Source organism: Staurois parvus, unplaced genomic scaffold (assembly GCF_062004578.1).
Source record: "Staurois parvus isolate SC_StPar_1 unplaced genomic scaffold, SC_StPar_1.0 ptg000009l, whole genome shotgun sequence".
Lineage (NCBI taxonomy): Eukaryota > Metazoa > Chordata > Amphibia > Anura > Ranidae > Staurois > Staurois parvus.
Window position 1 is genome coordinate 5,047,046 of NW_028317805.1, and position 24,743 is coordinate 5,071,788.

Consider the following 24,743-nt stretch of genomic DNA (forward strand, 5'->3'; position numbering starts at 1 on the left):
CCTCTGTTGGGAGCTGGAGATTGTTTGCAGACTGCAGATGCACATATATTAGTGAATGCTGATTTTTTTAGCTTACATATTGTGAGTTTGATTTTAAGGGGGGCATTTGATACAATAAATAGTCAAACGTTATTATGCTATGGCGAGTGTTCTTTATTTATCCACATATGGATCATACTTACCATGACGGAGTATAATTGGATCAACCATCTGATGAGTGATTATTATCTGGAGTAATCGTTATTTTGCTGAGTTTTCTACATCTACTGATATTTTGAAAGATATGCTGATTAATCACCAGCATCTGGTGAGTTAGCACTTTGATGGGGTGTTGAGCAGGAATTCACGGTTGTGGCGAATATATATTATTTGAAGGAATTATATATGGACTACACTTTAATATGGACTCTTTGATTATTTTTGATATTTTGCCAATTCTTTGTCACTTATTTTTTGGCACTATTATTTATTTGGTGGCAGTTTTTTTTTCTTATTTTTATATATATATATATATATATATATATATATATATATATATATATATAATGTATTTACATATATCTGTTATCTTTGATTTAATTAGATTTTTTTATTTTTTTTGAGGGTTCAAAGCGCTGCTTATGGTATTTCCATTTATTTCACACACTGTGCAATTTTGTTTAAAATAGCGGCTCCAATTATAATATATAATATATAATTTATAATTCAAAATTTGATGGTTCTCATGTCAATGTGGCGCAATGTTGTAGGCCATTTGATGGATTAATTTAAAATATTGATATCATATCCATTTTTTTGCTTATACATAGAATTTAAAAATAATCTAGTTTATTACATTACCAAATACATAAATAGTGATACATAAAATATAATCTGCATAATTCTGGTTTCATTATCTCATTAGGCCAATCTACTTTTAACATTTGTATTTTTCGTTTGTGTTTACGAAAATTCCTTGGACATAAACATCCGGGTCATCTTCTGTTTCAGCTCATGCGTGATAGCGCTTGATAGATTTTTTTCGTACGACCGTCATACCACCGCATAGAAAATTGGTCGTTCGTATGCGAAACTCACTGCTCATCACCAATTTGAGAAATTAGGAGAAAAACAATTTGACCAGCTCAATGAGCAATGAAAGTGGTAACTAAAGCATCTGGCAAAAAAAAAAACTGAATCCCACGCTGTCAAAGCAAAAAAGGAAATAGATGCACAGGTATTAAAGTATATGTGAACCTGCACCTTATAAAACAACCTATTCAGTTTAAAATAGAAATAAAAGACAAAACGTGTGTATACATCTAAAAAAAAACTTTCTAAATGCCTTTTTCCCCTTTTTTATAAGTGATCACATAATCTTTGTTCTCAGCTGCATAAGGAACTCAGGGAGGAGAAACATCAGCATACTGATCTTCCCAGTAAATGGCTGTGCAGGGAGAGGGGGTGTCAGCACAAGTCTAATTATTGGAGTAGCTCCTAGCACAGCTAAAAACTGACCACGCTGGGCTCTCATGCTTAGTGTAGTCAGTTTTCAATAGGAAAACAGAGAGACGGGCAGGAACACCAGGGATTTCAGACAAAAAAAAGCAATACAAAGGTAACAGGCTACTTAATCATACAAGTACATGGTACAGCAGGCACATATCAAGAATATGAAATATTCAGTATATTTTTATTAATAATCATTGGACGATTTTACAGAGGCAGCAACATGTGAAAACATGTGCTTGCACTGCCCATGACCACAGTGGTTATATCTGCTCATGGGCACTGTGATACTCCGAGTATCCAAGTCCAAGATGCAGTATAGATTTTTTACTTTTCAGATTTTAAAACAAAAGAAAAACTATATTTAGAGTCAAAACTTTTATTAGGTTTCCATAGAGTAGCAGATGGTTAAACACTTTGCCAACATTTTTTTCAATTTCCGTGAATTTATTTATTTATTTCAGGTACTTATATAGCGCTGTCAATTTACGCAGCACTTTACATATATATTGTACATTCACATCAGCCACTAACCCTCAAGGGGCATACAATCTAAGGTCCCTAACTCACATTCATACATACACATACTAGGGACAATTTAGACAGGAGACAATTAACCTACCAGCATGTCTTTGGAGTGTGGGAGAAAACCGGAGTACCCGGAGGAAACCCACGCAAGCACAGGGAGAACATGCAAACTCCATGCAGGAGGCGCCATGGTCGGGAATCAAACCCATGGCACATTTACTGCAAGGCAGACGTGCTAACCACTAAGCCACTATGCCGCCCAATACTTTGAGACATTGACCTAGAACCATAGATGTGACAACTGCATTATTTATTTATGGCTTCTTTTTTTTCCTTTTGTTTTCATTTATTACAGGTACTTTTATAGTGCTGTCAATTTACCAGCGCTTTACATATATATTATACATTCACACGAGTCCCTGACCTCAAGGGGCCTACAATCTAAGGTTCCTAAGTCACATTCATTCATACACATACTGGGGCCAATTTAGAGAACCAATTAACCTAACAGCATGTCTTTGGAGTGTGAGAGGAAAACGGAGTACCCGGAGGAAACCCATGCAGGCACAGAGAGAACATGCAAACTCCAGGCAGGTAGTGCCATGGTTGGGATTCAAACCAATGACTCCAGTGCTGCCAGACGGAAGTGCAAACTTAATCCTGCCAGTAACACCCTTTCTGTCCCAAGGCAACAATGCTTACTCATTGTACTGCACCTATCAACAAGCAGAGTTGTTGCCCTGTATTAGTTCTACAAAACCCCTCCCTTTCTCTTAGGGAAACATTAGGGGCCGTGCTCTGTAGTTGACAGAGGTGCCCTGGGCAGAGCTGCAATCCCCTCTTTTAAAAACAATGGAGAGCATACAGGAATTTTGGAGCCTATTGGATTTCTGGGGCAGCAGGTATTTTTGTAGTGATCAAACATAAATAACAAAACATTTTTCATAGTATATTTAACACAGTATTAAACCCAAATCAAACAATTATTTTGCAACTTACCAATTTTTAGATGTGATGGCTGCATTCTTTTCCTTTTTTAAGCTTTCTTTCTTCTATTTTTAGCTGGTGTTCCAGCCAGCAAGTCTGTTGTTTTTCAGAAACACAAGCTCTCCAACAGAATGTATCACTTTACATGGATGAGCCAAACCACTTAAAATTGAGAGGGGTGATTAAAATGATCCGCTTCTATTTATTCATGCAAAGCTTTTATTCCAAAAGGAAAGTAAGGTTTGCTGTAACTGACTACAAAGTATGAGCTGGAGTTTGGCTTGAGCTTGTTAGTGTGTTTAAATCGGCTAATACGTTTAACACTCCCGTCCCCCCGTCTGCTGTGCCTCCTCCTTCCTCCAGAGTTGTGTCTCATCAATGCAGGAGGTGTGTTGCTAGCCAGGTAAAAAAGCAACAAAAAAAAAAACTAATGCAGGTACTACATCTAATAATTAGTAAGCTGCAATATATAGCATATTTGGTTTTGGATTTAGTTTTGCATTCCAAATGAAAGTAAATAAAATGTAATTGGTAGTGTTAACCAGGGGCGGACTGACCATTTGGAAACTCGGGCACTGCCCGGGGGCCCGGGGTCAGTAGGGGGCCCCATGAGATGCCCCTGGTACCTTTTTTCATAGGTTTTTTTGAGTTTGGGCAAGGACACAGGGGCCCCATGATCCCCTATTGCCCGGGGGCCCCACGAGTTGTCAGTCCGCCCCTGGTGTTAACATACAATTTACCTTCTAGTGGTGAACAGAGTAAAAATCAGTCCATTTTAAATGTTTAACAAATTCCTAGTGCAGCTGTGTACCAAGACAGAGCAGTTCTTTATATCCGCTTTAGTATTTGTTCAGGTACCATTCATTTGGGGTGGAGTAGTTAGCAGTTCTAAAATTTTTTGCAATTACTGAACATGATTAATGGCCACCTTAGAAACTTTTTAGAGCCAATTTACTTTAAAACATTGATATATATGTCACAGATGATAAATGTTCTTTAGTTGGAAAGTTATAGTAATTAATTATACCAGGTTTCTGCTTTGTGTAAGGAGTGAAAGGAACCAGAAACGTTTGTGTTTAAAGAGATTCTTTTTAAAATTAAAAAAAAATTGCATTATACCAGCAATACATTGCACAGCAATTCTTTTCAGGCTGACAGAGGGCTTTAGTGTCTGGGAGTTGAAAAGGAACTTGTCTGAAGTCTTGTAGGTCATCCTATAGAAGACTTCATCAAATGTCCAGTTTTTAGGGTTCCCACAATTCTCTAATATAACACATGCCACAGGTCATTCGTGGCCCTGCTAACATCCAAATGAAGAAAAAAGAATTGCTCACTGAATCCACTAAAAACTTTTCTTTTTTCTGAAGCAGGACACAAATTAAAACTCTGATGTTACTCCTGATGTACTTGTGTTTTGTCACTTTATCAAAGTGCTCCATGACAAAGCGCTCAGTACAGCGGGAAACGTGTCAGAGCCCAAATCCTGTATTTTCGGTAGATACAGTGTGTGTTTTTCCTTTTTATTCATTTTGTTATAGATAGTATATTATAGTCCAGTGATGGCAAAACGTTTGGAGATCGAGTGCCCAAACTGCAACTCAAAACCCACGTATTTATCACAAAGCGCTAACACTGCAATTAAACCTGAATACAGAAGTTTTAGTTTAGAAAAAAACAACCCATACATTAACGTCTTTTGTCTGAAAAGAAAAAAAAAACAACAGAGCTTCTACTGACCACCAGCACAAGGGGACAAAGTTCCACTGACCACCAGCACAAGGAGAAAAAGTTCCACTGACCACCAGCACAAGGGGGCAAAGTTACACTGACCACCAGCACAAGGGGGCAAAGTTACACTGACCACCAGCACAAGGGGGCAAAGTTACACTGACCACCAGCACAAGGGGGCAAAGTTACACTGACCACCAGCACAAGGGGGCAAAGTTTCATTGACCACCAGCACAAGGGGGCAAAGCTCCACTGATCACCAGCACAAGGGGGCAAAGATCCACTGACCACCAGCACAAGGGGGCAAAGTTCCACTGACCACCAGCACAAGGGGCAAAGTTCCACTGACCACCAGCACAAGGGGGGCAAAGTTCCACTGATCACCAGCACAAGGGGGCAAAGTTCCACTGACCACCAGCACAAGGAGACAAAGTTCCACTGACCACCAGCACAAGGGGGCAAAGTTCCACTGACCACCAGCACAAGGGGGCAAGGTTCCATTGACCACCAGCACAAGGGGGCAAAGTTCCACTGACCACCAGCACAAGGGGGCAAAGTTCCACTGATCACCAGCACAAGGAGGCAACGTTCCACTGACCACCAGCACAAGGGGGCAAAGTTCCACTGACCACCAGCACAAGGAGACAAAGTTCCACTGACCATCAGCACAAGGGGGCAAAGTTCCACTGATCACCAGCACAAGGGGGCAAAGTTCCACTGACCACCAGCACAAGGAGACAAAGTTCCACTGACCACCAGCACAAGGGGGCAAAGTTCCACTGACCACCAGCACAAGGGGGCAAGGTTCCATTGACCACCAGCACAAGGGGGCAAAGTTCCACTGACCACCAGCACAAGGGGGCAAAGTTCCACTGATCACCAGCACAAGGAGGCAACGTTCCACTGACCACCAGCACAAGGGGGCAAAGTTCCACTGACCACCAGCACAAGGAGACAAAGTTCCACTGACCATCAGCACAAGGGGGCAAAGTTCCACTGACCACCAGCACAAGGGGGCAAAGTTCCACTGACCACCAGCACAAGGAGACAAAGTTCCACTGACCATCAGCACAAGGAGACAAAGTTCCACTGATAACCAGCACAAGCTGAAATCTTGTGTTAATAAAAACGAATGTATTTAAACTCACAGCCAGTCCAATATATATCCTTGGCAGAGCACTGACCAGCCATGTGAAAGCTCAGAAGAGTCACAGCTAAGGAGTTGCGGCTTGTGACATCATCGTCTGGTGCCGCTGCTCCTCTCTGAGCATGCAGATGGCCCCTATGTGCGGTGTTATCCAATGCTCGACTGCTGGGGTGATACTGGGGCGACATGGCCAGTGTGCCAACAGAGAGGGCTCTGAGTACCCGCTGCGGCACATGTGTCATAGGTTCGCCACCACTGTTATAATCTATTGTAGTTTATGCACTATGCCTAGTAGTAGAAAGTAAGATTACTGGATGACTCTCTACTATTCCTCAATGTAATGAAATCTAATCAAAGTAGAATTTAAAGTGTTACTAAACCCAGAACAGTAAATTCAGCCTGTATACACAATAAAGCATGCTTGTTATACTCACTGTGGAACCTAAGGGGTTAATTCTCCACATTCTGTAAAAAGGCTGTTTGATCCTGTCTTCTCTGACCCTCCCCTTCTTCCATTGTCCCCTAAATATCTTCTGATAGAACATAGGTATGGAGTCTCTCTGCACATGCTCAGTTTGTTGTGTATTGCTAGAGAGTTTTTTTTTTTCCTGGGAGAGTGCATGCGATCAGCACAGGGCCAATCAGCACTATCCAGACAGGTGTCAGGGGTCCTGCATCCTCTTAGAGGAGAATGAAAACTCCTTCTACAAGCTTTAACCAGTGCTCGGCTGGATACTGATAGAAGTCACAAGACTGCTCCAACTGCTGATAAGGAAAGGTATTTAGCAGTTTATATTTACTAAAATAATTGCATTTCCACGGCTGTGTACTGTGGGAGACCAGATATAGTGAATGCAGGGTCCTGGGGTTAGTAACATTTAAAAAAAAAACACTATCACACCCCAAACCTCTTTAAACCAATCCAAAAGTTTAAAAAAATCTACCTAAAATCCCCATTTACTGTTAATATCTGAGTGAATGTTCACGTCACACCCTGGAACCCTGGTGTCTTTCTACTAGACTGCAGAATGAGAGGGTCCATCCTTGACTACCAACTTCATTGTCTGGGTGGCATGGACTGCTTCAGTTGGCTGTACATTGGCATGGTCCTCACAGGCTCCAGAAAACTGCAAACTGGGTGTTGATTCCAGGGGCGGACGGACAACTCATGGGGCCCCCGGGCAATAGGGGATCATGGGGCTCCTGTGTCCTTGCCCAAACTCAAAAAAGCCTTAGAAAAAGGTATCAGGGGCATCTCATGGGGCCCCCTACTGACCCCGGTCCCTCGGGCAGTGGCGAGTTTCCAAATGGTCAGTCAGTCCCTGGTTGAGTCATAACAAGCAAAAGTATCAAGACCAGTCAGACTCTGATGGTGGATCACCAGTTTTCACTGACAGAAGAGGTACTTCTGTGGAAGGTCATATGACGGCAGACTCAGGTAAGTAAAAAAACTGTGTTAGTTTTTTTTTGAGGGGCTTTTAACTTACTTTGCCCCTTTCCCCCCATTTTTCCTAAATTACAAGTGAAAGCAATCAGTGAGTTACTGATACTAGCCAGCAAACACTGCAATTGTGCAACAAATTGATGACTCTCTGATTTCCCTCTAATTTCCTGCAAGCAGTAGTCACAGTTTGTGTGAGAATTTCTCACCTGAAATACAAGCAAGCTATCTTGGGACTGGGGGGACTGGAGTGCTAAAGCAATATCAGTATAAAAAACTAGATTGCTCTAAATGTATCTAAAGGCTTTGTTTTCAGTTTTTACTGGACTGTAGTATAGGTACTGTAGCTTCAGCGTTCAATCCCCAAATAATGAAAACATCAGCTGTGGAAATCCAGTAGAGGCTGACATTTATTACAGTTTCTATCTCAAGAATGAGTGTGCTTTTGGTGAGAAATACCAGTTGTGTATATGTACTGGATAGAGGGCTGCTGGCATACTGCAAATATACTGTTGGTGCATACCATCCAACACCAAAAATAAAAACAAAAAACTAAAAAAAAGTTGGAACTCAAATAGGGTCAGCATTATATGCAGTGTCTTTGAAAGTGTTTCATCTTGTCCAGGACTTTTTTGAAGTGTGCTAGATGCTCTATTGATACTAGCTGCTGGAAGATCTATTGTTGCTGGGGAGGACTACTGTTGCTGGGGATGGATCTATTGTTGCTGGGGGGGGTCTTTTTTGCTGAGAGTGATCTACTATTGAAAGAGATGTCTATTGTTGCTGGCTGCTGGAGGGTCTATTAATTGCTGATGGCTGGGGGATTGTTACTATGCTATTGTTACTGATGCTATTGCTATTCTTACTGAAGTACAAATGCTATTGGGGTGTATTTTTGTTGGGGAGGATCTATTGTTGCCAGGGGGGTTTATTGTTGCTGACTGCAGGGGAACTATTTTACTGCTTTTCTTGTTGTAATTAACACATTCCACACAAATGATTTAGCAACACAAAATGATACTTGGTTCTGTATTCTCTAAAAGGCGCAGTACTGGGAGGTGGGTGGGGGTAGGAACCAAGGGATGGTGCTCAGAGGTGGGTATGGAGGCGGAGACAAAGGATCACTGATAAAAGGAGGAGTACTTTTACCTATTCTCTGGGGGAAAAAAACTGATTTTGTCCTTCTCTGATTTTTAATTTGTTCACTCTATTATATTAGCCTAAAAAGAGCAGTTTATAATAATTCTGAATGATGGTCCTTTTTCTTTTCCCAGGACGCAATTCAAGAATTGAAGCTCAGGTCACACCACTGCTACCAGCTCAAATGGCCAGATTAACCACATCGCCAGCAGTTACCTTTGTGACTAGTTTGGCAGATCACGCATCAAATGGTAAGTTAATTAGGTACACTGCAGTCAAAATTGAATATACAGCCTTGATATGCATACAGAGGACCTGGTCTATCTTCTGGGGGGGTTTCTTCTTTATCTAGGCTTTGCTATATTACACCAGACTACCCACTGCTGGTAATTGGATGTTCTGGGAACACTGCTGAATCTTGTAATGTGTTTTTCTATCCCCACCTATTTTTGCTGTCCTGTTGGGGGATAGGGCCAACAAGGTACACAATCATATTATAACAGGTTGCAGTTCAATCCAGAAGCACACATGGGAGTTCATTAAAATATGGTTTGAATGGGTTACACAGTTAAGTGTTACTAAACCCATATCAGTGAAATCAGTCTGTATATGCAGTAAAACATGCTTGTTATACTCACTGTGGAACCTAAAGGGTTAATCCTCTGCATTGTGTAAAAAGGCCACTTGATCCTGACTTCTCTGCTCTTCCTCTTGTTCAAATGTCCACAACATATCTCCTGATAAGACAGACTGAACCGTAGCCATTCTGCACATGCTCAGTTTAGCGTTTATTGCTAAAGAAGTTTTTTTTTTTTCTTGGGAGAGTGCATGTGATCAGCACAATGACAATCAGCACTGTCCAGACAGAGGTAAGGGGTTTTGCATTCTCCTAGAGCAGAAAGAAAACTCCTCCTACAAACTTTAACCAATGCTCTGCTGAACACTGCTAGAAGTCACAAGACTGCTCTAACTGCTGATGAGAAAAGATATTTAGCAGTTTATAGTTACTAAAATAATTGCACTTCTATGTTCTGTGTGCTGTGGGAGACCGGATATAGTGAATGCAGGGGCCTGGGTTTAGTAACAGTTTAAGGTAAATTCAGGTGAATTTTTGATTTAAGCACCATTTATTAAAGTGGTCCTTCATCCTAGAAACAAAAAACTAAAAGTCAGCAGCTACAAACTCTGTAGCTGTTGACTTTTACCAATAGGCAGGGGCGTATTTACCAAAAGGTAAACAAGGCATTTGCCTAGGGCGGCATTTTTCAGGGGGGGCAGCGCTGCCCCCGGAAGGAGAAACACACGCTGCATGGGGACCAGGTGGGATCCGTGAGAGCCTGCAGGCTGCTTGACGGTGTATGCAGAGCCTGACTCTCATTCCCGGGGATGACCGGAGCTGTGAAGGTGAGTGTCTGTGAGTTTCTTTCTATCTCGGCGGCGGTAGTTGAAGGCTCTCTCAGCCGGGGGGGGCGGGATGCTGGTTGGTATTATGCTTTCTCTGTGGGGGCGGGTGTTGGTCAGTGTCAGGCTCTCTCCTTTGGGGGGGTTGTTGGTCAGTGTTATACTCTCTCCACAGTGGGGGGGGGGGCGTGTTGGTCAGTGTCAGGCTCTCTCCTTTGGGGGGGTTGTTGGTCAGTGTTATACTTTCTCCACAGTGGGGGGGGGGGGTTAGTCAGTGTCAGGCTCTCTCTGCAGTGCAGGACAGGTTGGGGCAGACAATTTTCGTGTTGCCTATGGCAGCACAAAACCTAGATACACCACTGCCAATAGGACATTTACCTGTCTAATGCAGGCCATAGATGGGTCGAAAATCGGCCGATTTGTCGGCCGAAAATAAAATCGGCTGATTTTCGGATCGTTAGTGGGCGATTTGGTCGGCCGTTTTTCGGGATTTTGGCCGTCTTTTTTTTTTGGTAAAGTTGGAAAAAAAAAATCGGCATTAATGGGCCAATCGGCCGATTTTTTACCGATAAAAAATCTGCGCATGAGCAGTGACCTGCAAGAGGAAGACAAAAAGAAGAAAAAGAAGAAGAGGAAGAGGATGAAGAAGAGGATGAAAAAGAGGATGAAGAAGAGGAAGAAGAAGATGAGGATGAAGAAGAGGATGAGGAAGAAGAAGAAGAGAATGAGGATGAAGAGGATGAGGATGAAGAAGAGGATGAAGAGGATGAGGATGAAGAAGAAGAAGAAGAGGATGAGGATGAAGAAGAAGAAGGAGGATGAGGATGATGAAGAAGAAGAGGATGATGAAGAAGAAGAGGATGAGGATGAGGAAGAAGAAGAAGAGGATGAGGAAGAAGAAGAAGAGGATGAGGAAGAAGAAGAAGATGAGGATGAGGAAGAAGAAGAAGATGAGGATGAGGATGAAGAAGAGGATGAGGAAGAAGAAGAGGATGAGGATGAGGAAGAAGAAGAAGAAGAAGAAGATGATGAGGATGAAGAAGAAGATGAAGAAGAAAATGAAGAAGAAGAAGAGGATGAGGATGAGGATGAAGAAGAAGAAGAAGAAGGAGGATGAAGAAGAAGAAGAAGAAGAGGATGAGGATGATGAAGAAGAGGATGAGGATGATGAAGAAGAAGAGGATGAGGATGAGGATGAAGAAGAAGAAGAAGAAGTAGGATGAAAATAAGAAGAATTCCAGTCCAGCAAAAAGTATCTCTGCAGAGAGCTCCGCTATTTCTGACAGTTCTCTGACAGTTCTTTGACATTTACAGCTGTTGAAACATTGTATCTATTTGTTTCCGAATAAAAACATCTGTATCCTAAATGGAAACAAATAGATACAATGTTTCAACCGCTGTAAATGTGAAGGAACTGTCAGAGAACTGTCAGAAATAGCGGAGCTCTCTGCAGGGACACTTTTTGCCAGCTGTAGAAGGGATGAAAATCGGCCGATTTTTTTTACCATTGATGGTAACGTCGGCCGCTTGAACGACCGAATTTTCGTTTTTTAAAAGAAAAATCTGCTGTTTTTTCTCCCCATCTATGGCCTGCATTAGGATCCAGATTTGTCCTCACCCGGGCCCGCTCTTTCCCGGTCTTCAAGTCTCTGGCGCCAGCATGTTTAGTGTGGGAAGCTGGCTATGATTCCTTGGAGCCACATAGTCGGCTTCCCACTGAGCATGCGTGAGTTGCGCTGTATTTTGTGAATGGTGCTGCGGCCTTCTGGGACCCGTGAAATTTCCCAGAGGGCTGCGGGTGGGGGGGGGGGGATTTCACTCGGATTACCTAGGCGAACCGGGCAGAAGTTTGGGTGGGTACTTGTCAAAACCAGGTACTTGCTCCCCCCAAAAAAAATTAAGTGCCAAATGTTAAAGAGGAGGGAGGAGGAGGCAGATAAGCAGAACTTCCCCTTCCACTTTAACCAAGCTCTGCTCTGGTCTTTAGTCCTTTCATAGAAGGTGGTCTGTAATGGCCTTTGTTTTCCTCTCAGTACAGCTTTCCTTTTAGATAATTAAGTCATCTTCCATTATGTATGCATGCGTCCTGCATTCGGAATTAGAAATATCCTGGTCAATCCCATTTAACTGGAGGGGTACCCATGAAAAAAATCTCACAGACCATGGAAAGATAAACCAACTACTAACTGCAATATGAGTTTTCCCACTGATTTCACTTTCATGCATTATTTAGCAGCAATTAGATGATTTTTTTATTAGTCAATTAAACCATATGCTAAAGTTCAGCAGATGTTTTAGCTATATAGCCAAGCTAACAAAACACTCCATGATACTTTTTTTATTTGCACTAACATTTACATTTACATGTTCAGTGCAAGCTTAAAGCAGAGCTCCACCCAAAAGGGGAAACTCCATTTGTCTTCCCCCTCCACTGCCACATTTGGTACCAGGCTTTGACGAAGTGGCTCACTAACTGAAGAGCCCAAATTTTTGTCAGATTTTTATTTTGTTTCTGTGACTTCAGTGGTGTTGTGGACTTCATCAGGACAGAAAGCTACAGACAACAATAAAACATTATCAGAAATTTTAGCAATTCCTATCTCTGCTAAAGATGTGTTTGTGTCGCCAACTGGGAGATTGCCTTTCATTTCCTGTCCTGACCAAAAACGAGGGACAATCCTCTAAATAAGGACACAGAAAGCAATAAAAATCCAACACAAGCTCCAACCTTCCCTGTTCTATCAATGACAAAATAAAAGACTGGGGCTGTATTAGGACTTTAAAGTGTATGTAAACCACAAAATAAAAATTGTATATTGCAGCTTAAAATAGACAATTTCATAAGTAAAAAAAAAATCTTTTGATTAATGCAGTATTTCCTATGAGCTGCCCTAGCATAACACCTGGCCATGCATAAAACAATCTTATATTTCTTGTGTAAACTATTACCTCCTGGTGCTGACCGTCTCCCTGCCCTTTAAGAGTGCTAAAAGCCGGGAGGCTGGCATTTGGGCCATGTGACCGCTGTGATTGGCTGTCACAGCTATCACATGATCAGAAAGCTTCTGATTGCAAATATGGATCAGGAGCTTAGTGATCACTGCCGGTTACTGTGCTGGGAGCATATAGGGAGCACCCTCTCAGTGCGGTAACTTGTTTTAACAGGGCTGCATATATGAGGCCGCTCAGCATTAAGGCCCACCTGCCAAGTGGCCACATATATGCATACGGATGATGCCAACAGGTTAATGTCATGATCAAGCCAAAACTGGGTAGGTCTGGATTGTTTTATCATAAACATTTTGAAAATTACAATACACGTATGTTATGATCACTCGGGCAGAAATGATTTGTTACATACTAGATATTTTAACAATACAAAGTTGAAGTAATGTCAAATGTTCAATTTGTATAGCGTAACAGCGGGGGCCTTTTTATGTGCTAAGTGTGTTCTTACTGGACACTGTTCTGTGCATCTGCATCCTAATTAGCACAGTGTTAGGGTAATGTTCTCACCTAGTCACTGAGACAAATAAGTGGTTTTCAAGTCTTTAAAGTTCTGAAATGTTTATTAACCTGTAGTGCTTACCCCGAATGGGCCACTGAGAACAGACCCAGGTCTCCCACAATAGCACAGAGGTCACCAGTCACAAGCACAGTTTCATACACACTGACAATTTAGGCTCAGTCTATGGGATGTCTTTTTAACAATGTATTGCTGAAGAACAAGAGAGGGTTTTAGGGTCACAGGATGCTCTAAAGGGAATTAGCAATCAATGGGAGGACAATCTTTTAAAAATTCTTAAAGGACAATCACACACTGCAGTCCCAAATCAGGTACAATGTTCTAGGAGCTGTCAGTCACCCAGCATCCACAGGTAGATCCTCAGTGAGGGAGATAAGAGATCCTTCTTCAAACCAGGACTTCAAGACAATGCCCTCTAGCAAAAAGTCCATTAGCAGTCTTCCCCAGGCCCTCAGCCCAGGTTCTGCTGAGGCCCAGATTGCAATCTCTTTTCCCTGTAGCTCTCTCTTAGGGGCAGCAGACCCAGGATAACTGGAACACTCCCTGAAGAGGAAGGAGAACACTATGGAAAGACTTCCCAAACATTTATTACCCCCCCCAGCCATATGCCTCCTTTCAGGGATTGGCAGGGGAATGATAAATATTAATAAATGAAATGTGATGTAGCTCTGCTAGCAGAAAACAATGAATGTTAAATAGATATCAATTCATCATGGCTGAACAAAGTAAATTAACTTTTTACAAAGAGCTCAAAATGCCTAAATAAACTACAATAAATTAACCTCTTGGCATCAGCCGCAAGCAAATGTGCGGCCTCCCGGCGTCTGGGCCTTGACGCCTAGCGGCCCACATTTGTGTGCAATTAAGAAAAACATATGTGCTGAGAGCGTGTGCACTGTGCGCTCCCAACACAAATGACCGGGACTCACGAAAAGGTCCCGATCTCCTCTTTCGAACGGGACCTTTCCCGATCATGTGACTGCTGTGACAGTGAATCACGGTGGTCACATGACCCTAAAACCCCGCCCCGCCTCCCAGCTTCTGAAACCCTTAAAGGGCTGGTAGGCGCCGGCGCCAAGGGGTTAATATAAGTGTCCTCAATTACTAAACAATCAAAGTGCTCAAAATTATAAATAAGTGTAAAGTTAATTTGCTTCCAAACATAACGTAATCCAACACCACAGAACGAGGATCCGTGCTTAGCATGAATTCCATGCATAAATTAGTGCCACCTCTGTGCTCTCAAAACTCTCACTTCCAACGCATGTAAAACTACGTGTTTAATGAGACATCTCCACAGCTGATCACCATCTCCTTTGGCCACTAGGGGCTATCCACTCCTCCTTCCATATGGTAGATGTTAAGGTAGCCTTGGGGTTCCACCGTTTCAGTGAGTAACAGTTGCCTCATCTACAGCAGCTCTGAACTGCTGTGGATGAGAAAACTGTTACTCATTGAAACAGAAAAACTCAAGATTTCATAACCAAAATCCTACCTGTGGTAAACGTGATGCAGGCGCGTAGACTAGTGTCCAATACCCATACTAGGGGGCTACCCGCACTGTGATACTATATAAATTAAACATTTGGCCGTTCTTCACTATTTTAACATATTGTTTTATGTTCTGAATCAACATTTTTCACGTTAATGCATTGTTTAAAAAAAAAAAAAAAGCCCTACTATCTGTCTTTTTAGGACCCCCACACACACTTCCAAATATCTAAACGCTTACTTGACTCCTTGTCACCTCTCGAGCGCTGTCTCCAGCTCCAGCATCTCTCCCCTAACTTTCACAGGAGAAAGTGTAGGAATAGGAGCTGTAGGCAAACACAGCCTGATGCAGGACCTAACAGGAGCTTGCACACAGGTGCCTCCTTAGCACCTTGCTTGCTACAGAAGGCACCCAAAAAAGAGAGATGCCTAGAGTGCCAGCTGGGACTGCAAAAGGAGGAGGAAGGGTCCTTTCCATGCAGTATTGTTACACAAAGCAGGTAAGTATTACTTCTTTTTAATTTTTTATTTAATGGTTTATTTAATATCACTTTAACTCTGCCCTAGCTGGTTAATGGCAGTCCTGTATTGTGATTTTCAAACTGTTTATGACAATATGATCCAGGCCTACTTACTTTTGACTAGATCATGTTACAATTATGGATATCAAATAAAAAAAAATAATAAACTGGTTTTAGATTGCTCTAAAGAATGCAAAATTTTAAAGTGAACCCCTACCTACGGTATACCCAGTGAAGTGACTGGCCTCAGATGATACATAGACATTAAACAAATCCCCCTATCTGTTGTACCTGTTTATCTGCAGCCATTTGTCCTGTACATCCTTGTAAAACTAAGAGATTAAAAGGATTTTTCACAGCCTCACAAAGCAGGGGGCGGAGAGCTGCTATAAACACACTATACAAGAGCTCTGAGAGCTGATTGGAGGGAAGGGACACACCTCCCCTTCACACAGCACTCAGGCACAGAGTTAAGGTTGTCAATCACAGACTGTGTGCTGGAGATCCCTCCCCTGTCATCTTTTTTGCTCTTGGTGTCAGGAAGTGACTCATGCAGGAGGATCTAGACAGCAGAGAGAAATGACAATTAAAGCAATTGTAAAGGCTCAAGGTTTTTTACCTTCATGCATTCTATGCATGAAGGTAAAAAACCTTCTGTGTGCAGCAGTCCCCCCAGCAGGTGCCCCCATAGTAAGCTGCTTGCTGTGGGAGCACCCGACAGGAGGGAGGGGCAAGGAGAGCCTGCAGAGGACCAGAGAAGAGGAGGATCCAGGCTGCTCTGTGCAAAACCACTGCACACAGTAAGTATAACATGTTTTTTTTTTAAAAAATAGCCTTTAGAATTGCTTTAATGCTTTGGAGAGAGGCAAGTAAACACTATAAACGATGTGCTTTTTTCAGTTTTCATGTCTGAGGTTCACAACCACTTTAAGAGATTGTGAGAGGTGTTTGTTTTAACTCTATAGGCAATTTTGCCTGAGGACACATGACAGACGGTGACAGATCACACATCACCCACCATCCCTTATTTTTGTACCCATGCTAGTCCTATCAACTAATATGTAATGGAGATTAAACAAAAACAGACATGTTTGAAGTGCAGCCTGACAGTAATGGTTTCCTCCATAAATAACACAGGGCAAGTTTGTAACCACAAAGGGACAAGAAGCATGTTATTTAGCGTATCACTAGGTGAAAATAATGGGAAAAAAATGAAAAATAGACAACTAATGTAGCCACCACATTGAAAGATTTGTAAGCTGCAGTATATTGTTAAGTACGTCATCTTAACAATTCCATTTTTGATTTTGAGTTTATTTACACTTTAAATATACACTTCCGATACTTTATAATACTGAATTAGAGGGCTTTTACAGTAAATCGTTTTCGCCAATAATTTAGGCTTTTTTTGTCAGTTTTTAGCTGACATAATGTTCTTTCCACATTCCATTTTATCTTGGTAATGACTCTGTCATCTTAAACAAGCAGCACATCAAATATTCTATGCAATATTGTATATTACATGCTAGGCTAGAGAACTGTACATTTAATCCCCATTATTGCTACAACTGATACAGAATGAAGCCCGCAGAGAAACATTTTATCTCAGCAGTGTGATAATAGTTAAAAATGACATTGGCGGTCACCTTGTTTGGACCGGTTATGTAAGACTTCCTCTGAATTATTCTGAACTCCTATTTGCATTTTTGTTTTCTCTCAAATTTTCAGTTTTCCTCTTCTCTAATGATGATTAAATTTGCAATTTACGTTGATGCAAAGGAGCTTCCTCACTCATCTAGGTCAAATAGAAAGCCAATTTACATGCTTAATGCATATAGAAGTTGAAAATATGCTGACAAAATGTGTGAATTTTTATAGTCTCAATTATGCTACTAATGAGCCCACTTTAAACCAATCACCCCTTTCTATGATTGGTCTAGATAATGGCATTAAATGATAATTATCAATAAGGATTTGGCCTTTTGACGTCTGGTCAATAGTGGAGCAGGGAGGATAAAATGATATTAAAAGAACACAAGCTGCTAAGAGGAAGTATATGAAAGATGGGATGACCTTTAATTACTAGCAGGAATACAACTTTTCAGCACCGTAATTTGTTTTTCTGAGAGTGTTTTGTTTAAAAATTGAACAGAAAATCAAAGAGATATTGGTTCAGCATGCTGGTTATGTTAGTAAATGCTGTAAAAAATGTATACTTCAAATAAAATCATGAAACGTAGCTCTTTTAGACGATGCTCTGACTGTGGTGGATCACAAACATTAATATGAGTAATATGGTTTCTTGTAAGGCAGGGCTGGCAAGGGTGTGCAATTCAGCCTTTGACCGTAGACACTTATCACTTGCTACCTTCTGAAATTATGATGATTTTAAATTATTGTCTTTATGGGGATTCAGAAGCCAGATTCCAGGTATTTTGTGACAGAGCACACACCTGCTGCCAACCTATAGAAGTGAGGAGTGCCACCCTTCTCTCAGACATGAACAATATGATCCTACACTGCAGGATACCTTTCAAGTGCAGGATAGCTACGAATGATTATTTAATGCTACAATACATGGAAAAGACAGTCCATAAACATTTCTGTATGCTACATGGGGAAAACCGTCCATGAACTTCTCTGTACACTACATGAGGAAGACTGTCCATAAACTTCTTGTACACTCCCTACCCATAGAGTTGGTGGTCAGGCATTATAGCTGGCTTTGTATTCTTCACCTATAGCAGCCCCCTTTCCCATAAGGGAAGCAGGCCTACTGGTACTCAGTTGCCCCCAGGTCTTACACACAATGACAGTGCCTGGCTGGAGCGAGCTATTCACAACAAACAGGTACTTGTGGTTGGCTCACAGGCAGAGTGCTCCAATGGTATTCTGGGTTCATGGCAGAAAACATTCAGAGAGTAGTCATAGTTCAATCCGTGGTCAAAAGGCCAATCTGAGGGAGATAACAAGGAAATTCAAACTAGAAGGCATGGTGGGGATCAGGCAAAGATCAAAGCATGGGAACAAGGCAGGCAAACAGGGATCTTGAAGCATGTGTTGAAAACACACTCACACGCATGATACTAAGGGCTTGGCAGGCTTAAAACAGGTTTTTTTCTCCACCCAGAGGTTGTGTCTAGCAACCACCTTGCAGACAGACAGGGAGAGGGCAGCTCTGCCAAAATCAGGGTACTGGAAAGAGACCAGCAGCTGTCATGGAGCAGGAGTGACAACTTCATGGGAAAGACAGTCCATAAATATATCTGTACAGTACTTGGGGAGATGATCTGTAAATGTTTCTGTACACTGCTTGGGGTATATAGTCCATAAACTTCTGTGCACACTACATGTAGAGGACAGTGAATAAACTGTACACTACATGCAGAGTAAAGCCTATACATGCCTCTGTATACTACATGGGAAAGACTATAAATTTCTCTGTACACTACACAGAGAAGACAGGACTTAAAACTCTGTTCTGTACACTACACTGAGAAGACAGTTCATAAACTTCTGCATACACTACATAGCAAGGGATGTCTATAAACTACTCTGTACTCTACATGAAAAGGGGCGTCCATGAATATCTTAGTCTACCACATGGAAAAGATGGTGTATAAACTTCTCTGTAGACTATGTGTTGAAGATGTTTTGTGAACATCTCAGTGCACTACATGGGGAGGTGGATCCATAAGCTTCTCTGTACACTACATGGGGAAGATGGTCTATCAACTTCTCTAAACACTACATGAGAAAGGGGAACCATACATTTCTCTGTACACTACATGAGGAATACAGTCTGTCAATTCTCTATACATTATATGTGGAAGGTGATCCATTAAATTCTCTGTACATTACATGAGAAAGATTGTCTATAAATATTTCTGTATACTACATGGAGGGGACAATCCATAAACATGTAAAATTATCTTTACACTACTTGAGAAGGATGATCTATACATTTTCTGTGAACTTCAAGAGAAGGATGATCCATAAATATTCTACATGAGAAAGAGTCCATAAATGTATCTTTATACTACATCAGGAAGACAGTCCATAAACATTTCTATACACTAAACGAGGATGATGGTCTATAAACATCCCTATGCACTATATGTCTACATCAGTCCATAAAATTAGAGGGCAGTCTATAACTTTTGTTGTACACTATATGGGAAGACCGTCCATAAAGTTTTTTCTTACTAAATGGAAGGGTGATCCATAAACGTCTCTGTACACCACACAGGGAATACAGCCCTTAAATTTCTCCATATTCTACACAGGGAGGACATTTCATAAACATCTCTGTATGTAACACAGGGTAGTTGGTCCATAAACTTATCTGTACATCAGGGGCGGACTGACAACTCATGGGGCCCCTGGGCAATAGGGGATCATGGGGCTCCATGTCCTTGCTCAAACTCAAAAATGCCTATGAAAAAAAGGTACTAGGGGCATCTCATGGGGCCCCCTACTGACCCCAGGCCCTCGGGCAGTGCCCGAGTTTCCAAATGGTCAGTCCGCCCCTGCTGTACAGTACATGAGAAGAACAGTCCTTAAACATTTCTGTGTACTCTACATGAGGAAAACAATCTATAAGCTTCTCTGTGCAATAAAAATGGAGGATGGTCCAAAAACTTCTCTGTACACTGCATAAGGAAGACAGTCCACATACCTCTCAGTACATTACTTATATGGGATAGTCCATAAACTTATCTGTACACTACATGGGGAAAGCGGCCTGTACAAATAGGCTATTCACCATGTCCTGCAAAGGTGACATACTGTATAACCCTGATGCTCTCATAGGACCACTCATTTTCTGGGTGAAAGGGCATATAGAGATAAGCAGTTTAGTGCTTGCCAATACTCAGCAAATTATTCTATTGCCTGGAATGATGCTGATGTCTTGTCCAAACTCTTGCAGCTCCATTGACTTTCATTTCCACTTCCAGTGCGTTGCATTGCCAGAAAAATTGCAAACCCTGGTCAGAGTGTCTCACCAAGTTATGCACATCCTGGAGTTCTGGGTGAAGAGGTCCTTGTTCACTAAAGCAGTGCCAACATCAATGATTATATGCATAATGCTCTAGCCTATAGTCAGCAAACAGACCTAAATTTCACTGTAAAAAGATCAGTAAAAATTTCTTCTAATTGGGCAATTAAGTTTACTGAACATCATTCTTTGCTTTATAAAACAGTTGTGACAGAATGCCAATGTAATCTAATCATTCAGTGTCAATTGCGTTTAAAGGGTAGCTATAAAAACGAATCCCTTTAGAGGATGACATAGTACCTATAAAGATTTGCATTGGTATCCACCTACAGCGCAGCTTAGGATCACAATTGACCTGTTCTACTGCTTTTCTAATTAGACCTCCTGGGGTTTATTTACTAAAGGTGGTTCACCCAGAATTTGGTGCACCTGTACATGGTAGCCAATCAGCTTCTAACCTCAGTTTTTTCAATTAAGCTTTAGCAATAAAACTTGGAAGCTGATTGGTTTCTATGCAGAGGCGCACGAGATTCTGAATGAACCAGCTTTAGTGAATAAACCCCACTGTGTCCATGAGCCAAAACCAGGTGGGCCAGGTATACCTTTAACCCTTTCGCTGCCAGAGCGGTTTCTGCATTTTTTGCACACGTTTAAAAATAATTTTAGGACACAAAAACCGCCAAACATTATATATATTCTGAAAGCAGACACCCTAGAGAATAAAATAGTGGCATTTCCAATTTTTTTAATGTCACATGATAGAATTGCAAAGGTCTAGGAAATGCAAAATTTCAGTAAAAATCACACTAAAGTGAATTTTAGCGAAGACAAACGCAATACATTACCCACATTTCTGGTAAAAAGACGAGGTTGTGTCGAGAAAATAGATACCCAACATGCCAAACCTTAAATATGTGTGTCTCTATAGCCCCTATAGATCATCAGGTTAGCGTTACGGAGGAGGTCTGGTGCTAGAATTATTGCTCTCACTCCAGTGTGCAGAGGTGTGTAACATGTGTATCGCAATAGACATTTTCACACGCAGGTGCCCCAACGTGTGCGTCTATGTTCGTATTTGTGAGGGTGGGTGAGGCCTCAACATTTTTTTGAGGGGGGATGTTATGTGTTTGCGTGTAACTTTACAGAGAAAAAAATGTTTACTCAACTTTTTTTTCATCACATAGAGGACACAAATTCCCCTAGGTGATGATATTTTGGTGTCTTTATATAGGTCTTTTATACCCTGCATGTCTACTCTGTGATACATTAAATGTATTGCAATGCAAACCGCATTGCTATACACCTTTCCCCGTCTATTCTGTGATGTGATCCAGAAGTGGCATCATGGACATCGCCTTCCACGTCACACTAAGAAGTTGTTCCTCTCTCCCCTACACCCATTGGCACTTGCAGGGGTGTATTTACCACAAGGCAAACAAGGCATTTGCCTAGGGCGGCATTTTTCAGGGGGTGCGGCACTGCCCCTGTAAGGGATGGAAGAAGATACACACACAGCATAGGGACCAGGTGGGATCCGAGAGAGGCTGCGGGCTGCTTGATGGTGTATGCAGAGCCTGACTCTTGTTTCCGGGGATGTCCGGAGCTGTAAAGGCGAATGTCTTCTCTCTCTCACTAGGGTGGGGGGGTGGCCAGTGTATGGGGGGAGGTGGTAGTCAGAAGCTCTCTTGGATGGGGGGGGGGCTGGGGTGTTGGTCAATGTCAGGCTCTCTTTGTGGGGGAAAGGGGGTGTTGGTTGGTGTCAGGGTCTCTCCGTGGGGGGGGCATGGTGTATTTAGGTTTTGTACTGCCCTAGGCAACACAAAATTGCCCCCCACGGAGAGAACCTGACACTGACCAACACCCCTCTCCCCAACGAAGAGTGCCTGACATTGACTAACAACAACCCCACCCGAGAGAGCTTTCCAATACCAGCGACTCCCATACACTGGAAACCCCCCACCCCGGCGAGAGAGAAGACACCTTCACAGCTCCGGACATCCCCGGGAACAAGAGTCAGGCTCTGCATACACCATCAAGCAGCCCGCAGCCTCTCTCAGATCCCACCTGGTCCCCATGCTGTGTGTGTCTCTTCTTCCATCCCTTCTTTAGTGGGGCACCGCTGCCCCCCTGAAAGATGCCACCCTAGGCAAATGCCTTGTTTGCCTTGTGGTAAATACGCCCCTGGGGGAGGGGGGGGGATTTTTTATGTTGCCTAGGGCAGCACGAAACCTAAATACACCACTGGGCACCTGCCATGAGTCTCTCCGAGCCTGCAGATGGGCAAGCAGAGCCTGGTTACATGATGGGAGCATGCCCGCTTCCTGACTGCTTCCATCTGACAGGCAGTAGTCTGCCTGTCAGATGGAAGCAGCCACAGGATTGTGTATAAAACCCCCGGCTGGCAGGTTAGTACAGCGTATGGATCTGGCAGTGAAAGGGTTAAAGTGAAACTAAAGGGAAAATAAAAAAGACATATCATTTAGACTGTAACTAGCATTAATAAATATGTTTTTGTTAGTTGGGCTTTAATTTGATAGTCATTAATTAATAAGTCTATCTAAATATACCAATCCATCCATCACTACCCTCTCCTGACAGTGCTGCTATTCAAGGGTGACTCTGTTGCCCCTCCATAAATAGAGCAGCCACCCTAATTCAGGAAATGTGTTAATGGCCAGATCACCAGGTGAAAATGAAGGATAAAAAGCCTTAAAAAATGAATGCCGCCACCACATTTAAGGATTGGTAAGTTTCAGTAGATTCAGTTTTTCTTTCTGGGCTTAATACTGCTTTAACTGACTTTTAGTGAATACAAAATATGTACACATTGCTATGCATCCAGAATGTTTTATTGTCTATAAAAGTCAGTGTAGACATCAAGTAAATTCAAGATAGCTCAGAAGCAAGTCATAAGCAAGTTAAAGCCTAACTCCAGGTTTCCTGTGACTATGATAGTAAACCAAGCTGGTCCTTACAAACTATTTCCTTCACTAAGACTTTAGCCTGCTGGGAGTGTTGTTTAAACTGTGTGTAGCACCAGCTGTTCTGGCATCAGTACAGGGACTTCCTGTCCTGTTCCTGAGAAAATTGATGTAGCACTACCCCCTTAGGGGTCACTATGTTTTCGGGCCCCCTTATAGTCCTGCACAGCCTGGCAACACGCATTTTCTTCCACACTTCCACACTGGAGGCAGTAAACAGTCCTTGAGCTTGTTTTTGTAGTTTTATTAAGGGGTATTGAACTTGGATAGGGTTGAGGGGTGTATGGGATGCCCAATGAACTGTAGAAACTTGAGGATAAACTCCTTAGCAACTATGTACAGATTTGGATAAAGAGAATGAAAGTCTCTCCTCTAAAGAGCTCTCCAGCCCTCCCGGCATACCTCCTCAGACCCCAGATGAATCCTCCTCTTCACACAGCTGCCTGAGGAAATCTCTGAGCAAGGGGACCAAGAAGCTGCCACTTTAGTAAGTCCCAGATGAGGAGCTAGTTGGATTTGCCACATGACTGCCCTCTCCCCTTATCCAGCTCAGGAGGTGCAAAATTACTCAGTCCTCTCCTGTAAGCTTGTGCGTTTGTGGCTGCCTTCAGGCCTTATGCTGGGTCCTTCCCTGCTTCCTAAGCTGTCCTCTTCCAGGGGATGGTTGAGTTTGAGAGATCCTCCTTCCCAGCTCCTGCCTGCAGGTAGGCCCCTTCCTGGGCCCACTCCCAGGCTCCACACTCCAGCCTTCTCACGCCATCTTCTACACAACACTGACCACCTCCTGATCAGGCTCACCAATACTTAAGGGCTGCCCTGACCCCATGCCAGGCCTCCTGAGTATGCAGATCAGCCCCTCCTCACCCCACCCACTGCCTTCTAAAAACTTCTCAAGCTTCTAGAGTAGTGGGAGGTATCAGGTAACTGACTGCAGATCCCTCAGCCCTGACCTAAAGTTACCTGGCTGACTCATACCAGGCTTCCATCCAGCCTTTAACTAAATAACCTAGCTAGCTCCCTCTGGCTAACTAGAGATGCGCTACATTGAGTTTGGGTGAGTGCTTCTCAGCCATCTATAGGAAGCCTTGTATTTTACAAATGATTACAAGGCTTCCTTTGATTGACTGAGGTGGAGCAGCAGGTGGATGACATCATGATCTCTATCTCAGCCAATCAGATGAAGCCCTGTATTAATTCATAAAAGTAAAAAGCTTCGTGTGATAGGGTGAGCAGTACTCAGCCTGAATAAATTTTGATCTGGGAACAGGACGGTAAGTCCCTGTACAACTGCCAGAACATAGCACTGTATACTACATGCAGCTAATGCTACATATATTTTATACAGCACTCCCAATGGGTGCATCT

At 42.4% G+C, this 24,743-nt stretch overlaps 1 protein-coding gene across 1 annotated transcript in view; it reads left to right on the forward strand.

The window, feature by feature from the left end:
* The window catches only part of TCERG1L (transcription elongation regulator 1 like), a 244,115-nt gene that overhangs the window by 148,805 nt on the left and 70,567 nt on the right, over positions 1-24,743 (forward strand). The window contains exon 5 of the mRNA XM_089669320.1: positions 8,594-8,710. Within this exon, the coding sequence (XP_089525446.1) occupies positions 8,594-8,710 (117 nt within the window). The remainder of the gene's footprint in view (positions 1-8,593; positions 8,711-24,743) is intronic.